Below are 8708 nucleotides of genomic sequence, written 5' to 3' on the forward strand. Positions count from 1 at the left end.
AGGGGTCCTCAAACTTTTTAAACAGGGGGCCAGTTCACTGTCCCTCAGACCGTTGGAGGGCCGGACTATAGTTTAAAAAAAAAACTATGAACAAATTCCTATGCACACTGCACATATCTTATTTTGAAGTACAAAAACAAAACGGGAACAAACACAGTATTTGTATTTGCATGTGGCCCACGGGCTGTAGTTTGAGGACCCCTGTTTTAAAGCATTTAGAAGCTCCCGCCACATTCTGGGGCTCCCATGACCTCATGCTCAGAAGGTCAATGTGGCGGGTTTTCCCCTGCAGCTGGCGGGGGTCCTGGTGCTGGCCGCCCACGCCCACCTGCGTGGGATTCCGCTCCTTACCGTGGCTCCTCCATCGGGCACCTTCGCAGACGCCTCCCACCGTTTTCCAGGAAGCAGCCAAAGAGACACGTTCCCAGGCCTCTCCAAGGCGGAGGGGCGGGCCACGGCTGGGCGCTGCACAGCCCTCCTGGCAGCAGTGACCACTCTGTGGGTAGGAATGGTACGTGCCCAGCCTGGACTCTGAGGGCAGGGTTAGCAGACGTTTCATCCTCTGCCGGCCAAATGTCACGGTCATGACTCCCGAGGCCCATCTCTCCTGCGTGGGGCAGGGCTGAACCTGGTCCAGTCGGCTAGACAGTTTCAACAAGATGACCAATCACTCCAGGATGCTGCCTCTTCCAGGAAGCCTCCCAACCTGAGCCACACCCCTTCTCTCCCACCTGATTTCAGGCAGAATCTCACTGTGGCCGTGCAAGCTGCCCCTTGTCCTGTTACTTCGATCTTCCCATCTCCTGGAGTATCTCCCATCAGCCAGCTGTGCAGAACATGTTCTCTGGACTCTACATGTACACACACATACACACACATGTGCGCACACACATGCCTGCACACACACAGCCTCTGGCTTAAACTCCTTCAATGGTTTCCCGTGACCTTCCCTGCCGCCCCTACTTGGGGCTGACGACTTACAAGTAAAAATACAGGACATCAGCTGATAGTCCCATCTCAGTAAACAATGCTTCCTTAGCAGTCCTCTGTCCCTGCAGTGGCTCAGCTCGCCTGTACTAACCATTTCTCATTGCTCACCTGAAAGGAAGATGTAGGTAGGCCTCCTGCTATCGCCACCCTGCCCCGCCCGCCCTGCCCCTCCCACCCTCTGCCTGCTCTGGCACCCTGGTCTGCGGGTTCTCAGCCGGGCCCTCCCTAGTTCCTCCCCAGGTTTGCTGTCTCCTTTCCCAGCGGTGGGGCCGAGCACCCTGATTTTCAGAAACTTCTCCAGGTGTTCCTATGAAGACAGTGCCGGGAACCTGCTCTGTGTCCCACCAGGCACAGTGCCCCTGGGAGCCCGATGGCACGTGGGCCACGCGCCTCACCTCACCGCCTCCCTGTAGCCCCGCCCCTCCACCCACCATGTGTAAAACCTGAGTCTCAGAAGACAGCGTTCAGTGTGGGGTCACCCTAGGACAGGGGTGGGCAAACTTTTTGACTCGAGGGCCACAATGGGTTCTTAAACTGGACCGGAGGGCCGGAACAAAAGCGTGGATGGAGTGTTTGTGTGAACTAATATAAATTCAAAGTAAACATCATTACATAAAAGGGTACGGTCTTTTTTTTTTTAGTTTTATTCATTTCAAACGGGCCGGATCCGGCCTGCAGGCCGTAGTTTGCCCACGGCTGCCCTAGGAGCTTCCCTGGCTACACCAACCCAGACCCCTAGCTGCCCGCCCGACCCCCACAGCTGCATGTGGACACCATGGTGACAGGTTCACATGTGCCTATGTCCCTCACACCTTGAGACACTCCAAGGGCTGTGTCGTGGGGAGAGGGGGGGGGCAGTCTTGGGGAGGGTTTTGTGTGTGGGAAGTTGCCCAGCAACACACGGAAAGTCTGCAGGTCAGAGAGCTCCCAAGGGCAGCAGCACTGGGGCTTATACCTGCAGGGCCCTGTCTTCCAGGGGCGACAGCTGTCTGTGAGGTTCTGTGGGACACAAAGCAGCCCCCAAGGGCTAAAACGCTGCTGTCTGTGCTCTTTACACGATCCAAATTGCACGCCAGCTTCTGAGCTAGCAGGTCTCAGCCTGCAGCGAGAAACAAAGCACCCGGGACCAATTTGCAGGGACCTTCGCTGGCTGGTTTGTGTAACAAGGGCAAGCTGTGTCCTTCTGCCGGGCCCTTTCTGCCTCCAGGCGGGAGCTCGCGGTGGGGCGGGGTCACGCACAGCCCGTGGGGCCCGCTAGGGGGAGCCAAAACGCAGGCGCGGATCTTGCCTGTGGAAACTCAGGTCCAGTTCAGAATCTTGCTGCAATTTAGCTCAGTTCATGAGAGAGAGCTGCCTGACTTTTTTGCTACGCAACTGCTGCCTTATGGACAGGAAATAAAATATCAGATATGATCTCCATTTACAGTTGAGCAAATTCACAAAGCTATTTTTTGCTTAATAACATGAAGTTTGTCTTTATTTTTTCCTTTTTTCCAGCTCAGAGGTTCCCTCATGGCTTTTGTTCCCAAACGAAAATCTTTTCAAAGCCAATCTCTTGTGAGACTTGGAGACGTGATGGCCTACGTGTGGGGGGCGGCCTGCTCTGCGCTGGGGCTGGAGAGGCGGCCGCCGGAGGAGGCTGAGCCGGCCATGAGCCACGTAAGCTCCGGGCTTGCATCAGTGAGCCCGTCCAAGGCGACGGTTTCGATGCAGAAGTTTGCTTTTAGTATCAAAGCGAGACTGTGATTCTGCACCAATATCCCTGCAAAGCCACAGGCCTTTACTGACAGTTCTAAAGGCATCACCGTTCACAAGCCCAGGCTCCCCCACTAACTCCTCTATCCTCGAATGACCCTGCAGGGTCGGCAAGGGAGGCGTTGGGATTCTCCCCATCGCACACGCCCTATTCTGTCCTTTTAGCCACTGAGTGTCGGCCCCCCGACCCGAGTCAAACAGAACAAGCAGGTGTGTGCACACTGGGCCCAGCTTCAGCGAGGGCTGGCGTTCCGGCACCGCCCAGGGCAGCTCTGAGCCAGCCGCACGCTGGTGGCAGTGGGCGTGCGTGGGCTTCGCTGCTTGTCGCACTTTCCGTAGATGACTGCCTCCAAGTCCACTTCACAGTCCTTCATGCAGGTGTCTGAGCCTTAGCACTTAGATCCATGGTTCTCAACTTGGCTGCACATTAGAATCACCTGGGAATCTTTTTAAAATCCTGACTTCTGGGCCTCATCCTCTGGTAATTCTGTTTCTTTGTTGTGGGGTGGGGCCACAACATTAGTACATAACAAAGAAACAGAATTTCCGGAGGATGGGGCCCAGAAATCGGGATTTTAAAAAGATTCCCAGGTGATTCTAATGTGCAGCCAAGGTTGAGAACCACTGGCCTAGATGCACACCTGTGTGATGTGCTGAATGAGGGACAGGTGTGCACGCTTTGTACAACGTGAGGGTCTGTGCACGCCTATGTATGACGCAGTGCGTGAGGGCACGGAGATGTGGGTCCCTTGCGCTCCCTAACACAGCACATGCCACCTAAGGTCAGCGCCATGAAAGGCTTCAGAGAATGAGGGGGATTAGGCTCCTGGAGGCCGTACTAGTCTCTTTTCCTCCCTCCAGAACCCCTCCCTGGATGAGTTTGCAGACCTGCTGGATGAACTGCTGCTGAAGATCGACAGTCTAAAAAACCCCGCCCGCCTCCCCGTCCCTCTCCCAGCGCAGCCGCCCCGGGACGCGCCGCAGGCTGGGGCCGGGGCAGAAGGCAGCCCCTCGCTGGGGGCATCTGATGACCAGGCTGCGGGGGTAAGCACGTGAAAAGGGGTGTATCCGTTCTCTTCACTGTGTGAGCCTCAGAGGAAGTGGGAGGTAGTCGCCGTTCCACACCCCGTGTGCCTGCCTGTCCCGGGAGCGTGGGTGACAGCCGTGGCGAGAGGCGCTCCGGCGGGAACTGAGGGTCGGTGTAACATGTGCGATGGGACTTCCAGCTCCACGTGGGGACAGGAATGTCTGACTAAAGCTGGAATCCGCAAGGAGACTGAGGACAGAGTGGGCTCCATTCGGAGGGCCCGAGAAATAGCTGTGACCCAGAACATGAGCAGGATCCACTGGCGGCCCAGCAGTGAAAATTAGGCCCGAGGCAGAGAGGACACGTCCAGGGGTGCACAGAGGGCCCACAGAGACCCTGGTCTGGAAGAAAAGGTACTAGAACGAAGAAGAGTGGACGGAACCTGCCTGGACCCCACACCACAGAGCTTGGGACCAGGCTTGAAGGAAAGCCATCTTTGTCCACAGCTGCTGATGTGGCAGCCGGGGGAGGGGCTGTCGGTGGCTCACACCTGGAGCCATACAGCAGGTGCACATGGACAGGAAGGGAGCTGGGCCCCGTGCCGACACCTCCCAGTGGTGGCTTCCCCGGGATCCAGAGTTGCGGCCAAGAGTTGTCATGGCACACGTCTGGTGGCTGTGAGTGTCTCCCCGGGAACCGCCTGCTCTCAGACGCTTCTAGCCTCTCCTGGGAAGGGCTCCCTCATGCAGAGCGGGGGCCCTGGGGGAGAAGTGGCCGTCGGAGGGACGCATGTCGTCGCCAGGCCTGTGCGAACGCGCTGCAGGGAAGGGTCATCACCAGCTGCCACGGAGAAGGATGCGAAGGTCAGACCGCGGACAGGTCGGCTGGGACCTGGTGGTCTCCACACCAAGTGAGCTCGTGGGAAAAGCCCGGATGAAAGAGCTAAGCGATGTACCAAGGCGAACGAGAGACTGGGAGTTGAGGTCAGAAATGGGGAAGAAAAGGTGAAGTGACAAAGAGTCACAGATTCACAGGAGAGGCGGGGTGTGGATGGCAGCTCGAGGAGAGTCGGGAAGACAGAGGAGAGAGGAGTGAAACCCGACTGTGGGCGGTAACCACGTGGAGGTCAGCCAGGACACGCGTGGCCAGTGTCCCCCTCAGAGGCCGGAACAGGGAACAGGGAAGTATTGGAAGATATCATTTAAGAGAAGTTCCTGGATTAAAGACATAGATCCATATATTTAAAAATAAATCGTATCCAGGAAAGAAATGGATTCACATCTATTAAAAGCAGAACAAGCCCCGTAGGTGATGGATGAAGACACAGAGGTGGTCCTGCTGGCACCCGATACCTCCTGGTCCCCAACAGCCTCCTCCGAGTGAGTGAAAACTATCCGGTCATTTCCAAGCTACTTATTAATGATCATGACATCGTGAAAAACTTTACACGTGCATGTCAGTAGAAACCTGAGCAAAACACAGTTTTATAGACTAGGTCATATAATGAGAACTGGGAAAGAGTGGAAAGAAAGAGGAGAGGGGACCACTTATGTTTGTAACATGAAAACGGTGAACTGGAAACATTAGCAGATGAGCAGGCACGTATCTTCATACCATACGGTTCACACTGGCATTTCTGGCGTATGTTATGGGGCAACAACCAATGACAGTAAACTATGTATGTACTCAACTCAAGCAGGCAGGAAAAATGCACACACGCACATGTGCATCACACACATGCACACACCTGCACCCACACGTGCCTGCACATGCAAACTAAGAGCACAAAGAAGGAATTTGCAAAGCTGAGTGTATAATTTAATTCAATCAACAGCAAAGACCATTAACCCAAGCGATGACCCTATGAACCAGTAAAAGTGAGTACAATAAAGGAATGAAATACGAGTGAGAAAGGGAAGATAACCTGAAGGAAACGGGATGAATTCGGAGCATTTGGGAAGAGAACAGTATCGAGACTCCCGTGTACCAGACGTGGATCCGCTGTGCACAGGGTCTCAAGAGCTAACCCCCGAGAGCCCCCTCGCCCAGGACGCCCCATGAAACACACCAGATTCCTGGGAACGCGGGCGTGCCCCCTGTCAGGCAGTTCCAGAGCTCAGGGGCGGAGAAAAGCTTCCAGAGGCGTTTCTGTGAAATAAAGCAGCACACGGATGTCAGAACCGGACAGAATCCCAGATGTGAAAAGACAGAGCCACAGGCCAGTCCTTGGGTTTACTGCCGAGGCGTCCACACCCCACACCGACAGCCCGCACAGGCTGAGGGCCACACGCCTCGCATGAGGTCGAGTCCGGAGCAGACACGGCTCCTCCCAGGAAACACGGGAGTAGCCTTCACCCCAGTGAGGGGACAGTCTGCTGTCCTCCCGGCCTGCACCTGAGTATTTCAACGTCTAATTTCTGACACACATCGTCGTATCACTTCTCAGCCTTTTGGCTAAGGTCAATGTAAAGCATTTCATAATCAGAAAGGAAAAAAGAAAGGAAGGAGCTGATAACATTAAAACAGGAATCCGCCTCGAGTTCAAAGCCGAGCTGTGCCGGACGCTGCCACCTGCAGGCCCTGCCCTCCGCACTCGGGAAGGAGACCTTGTCAGCTCCAGCCCCTCAGCACACTCTGGGCGGATCCCCTCTCCTGTGAGCACTTCTGCTGCAGGTACACGGGGGGCAGTCGGCTACGTGCGCAGCTCAGGCCCCTGCAGGTCCCGGCCGTCACAGCCTGTGGTCGCGGAGACTCATGGCGAGGCCTGGGAGACGCTCAGGTGCCCATGTGGCTGCAGCTGGCACCTCCACCACCACCTGCTCTCCGTGAGGGGGGGGGGGGGGGGGGGGCCGCCTGGGGGGGGGGGGGGGGGGGGGCGCAGGACAACCTGTAACCCGCATCCTCTTCCCGGGAAACACGGTCTTCAGGCGGCTGCTCTGAGGCCTCGGGCCGGGTTCCCACAGAAGCAGCACCGCCAGCCAGGCCGGGCCTCACCTGCAGCAGGTGCGCAGGGCGTGGGGCCCCAGGTGGTGTCGCTGGCATCACAGTGGCTGGACTCAGGACAGGCGCCTTTGTGTGCCGTGGTCTCAGGAAACCGCATCCTCTTCCCGGGAAACACGGTCTTCAGGCGGCTGCTCTGAGGCCTCGGGCCGGGTTCCCACAGAAGCAGCACCGCCAGCCAGGCCGGGCCTCACCTGCAGCAGGTGCGCAGGGCGTGGGGCCCCAGGTGGTGTCGCTGGCATCACAGTGGCTGGACTCAGGACAGGCGCCTTTGTGTGCCGTGGTCTCAGGAAACAGCCCCATGTGAGTTTCTAACTTCGGGGCATTGCTTCTCACCTGAGCCACTCACAGTGAAGATGGCATCTTTGTGGGAGGGTGAGGACCAGACCCTGCGGCTGCACATCACCACCTGCGTCCCATTGTTCCCTGGGTTCCCGTGACTCATGCAGCGAAAGGCCAGCTGCCAGCCTCTCCCAGGGTTTCCTGGGCTCTCCTCCGCCTCCTCCTCCTCTCCCGGCCCCAGTTCCCACAGAGAGGAGCTGCACGCAGTGGCCTTCTACCGGGCAAAGGGACTACCCTGGGTGGCCCCCTCCCCAACACCGGAGCCCACCTTTGCCAGGGCTGCAGGTCTCAAAGAGCACCCGTGCACGTTGGCAGTGCCAGGTGGGGTTTCCACATTGTTCCTCCTGACTCGCTCTGATAATGCACAGAGAGGTCAAGTAATTTGTCCCAGGTCACACAGCTGTGCGGGGTGGGGGGGGAGTCTCCCACCTGAGTGTGCGCGTGCCCCCACGTCTTCTGCCCCACGGTCTCCATGCCTGAGTGCCCACGGGGCCTCCCCCCGATGGCAGGGGCACTGATTGCACTTCCTTCTACCGCTCATGCAGGTTGATGTGGGATCTGTTTCCTTTCAGCCCTCAGGCATCGAGAAACCGCTGCGGCCTGGGCTGTGCTGAGGTGCTTACAACACGGGTCTCCTTCACACACGAGGAACGCCAGGCCCCCAGAGGTGCCACTGGGCCAGCTCCCACGCGCAGTGAGAAGCCACGTGGAACCAGGTTTATGTGTCAGACTTGTCCATCCGGGTTGGAGGCGGGGTGGGACCCACCTCGGCTCTTTCCCGGGCTCCTCTGCCAGGCGCCTGGAGCTGCGAGTGGGAGACTCGTTTGCACGTCTGCCTAACTGACTCTCTCGGTATCAAAGGCTAAAATCTTATTTTGCGGAATTTCTATTCTGTCTATTGAGTCTGATCGTGCAAGTTATCTCAGAAATCTAATAAATGCAACGAAACGGGCCAGGATGGAAGTCAGATCGTTAAATAAGATTTTGAAATGAAGTCCTCGTTTTGTAAAGTTAACAATTGAATCCTGCAGACTAATAGCTCTCATTTCTCCTGATTCCCTAATTCAACATGAAATGGTTATGCAGACGGACACTTCGAGTTTGGCTGGGCTGATGTTTGAAACTTTAAAGACCTGCAGGCTCAGATCAGAATTTGCTAAGCTGGTTATTGAATTTGGAGCATTCGCTCCTACTTTTGGATTCAAAATAGGTTCAAAATGCCTGTTTGGAGTGTGGGAGAAGGGGCGTGAGAGCAGGCGGCTGTGGACACGACTCCGGAGTCTTGGGGTGTGGGCTGCGATGGGGCAGGGGTGGGCCAGGCCCCTGGGAGGGTCAGGGGTCTCCGGATCAGGCAGACCCCGGGCAAGGTGCCTGCCCGCCTAGAGCAGAGTCCAGTGGAGCCTGCGGGCGGTTCCACCAGAATCGGGATGGTCCACGTGGGTGCGTGGCGCGGGGCCTGGCAGCCAGCGGGCCTGCTCAGAGCATGCACTTCAGTCTCCGTGCACACTGCTGCCTCTGGGAACACGGCGGTCTCCTCTGCGAGGGGAGTCGAGTGCGTGGTTGGCAGGCTGGGATCGGGCCCCATTTTACAGCT

General features: G+C 57.0%; 1 protein-coding gene across 1 annotated transcript in view; it reads left to right on the forward strand.

The window, feature by feature from the left end:
• Nucleotides 1-8119, forward strand: part of PKD1L1 (polycystic kidney disease 1 like 1) — a 61575-nt gene extending 53456 nt beyond the window's left edge. Inside the window, exons 51-55 of the mRNA XM_014530526.1 lie at nt 293-511; nt 742-915; nt 2488-2649; nt 3607-3789; nt 7687-8119. Of these exons, the coding sequence (XP_014386012.1) occupies nt 293-511; nt 742-915; nt 2488-2649; nt 3607-3789; nt 7687-7728 (780 nt within the window). The 3' untranslated portion in view covers nt 7729-8119. The remainder of the gene's footprint in view (nt 1-292; nt 512-741; nt 916-2487; nt 2650-3606; nt 3790-7686) is intronic.
• The last annotated feature ends 589 nt before the right edge of the window (nt 8120-8708 follow it).

The sequence above is a fragment of the Myotis brandtii genome, unplaced genomic scaffold (genome assembly GCF_000412655.1).
Source record: "Myotis brandtii unplaced genomic scaffold, ASM41265v1 scaffold743, whole genome shotgun sequence".
NCBI lineage: Eukaryota > Metazoa > Chordata > Mammalia > Chiroptera > Vespertilionidae > Myotis > Myotis brandtii.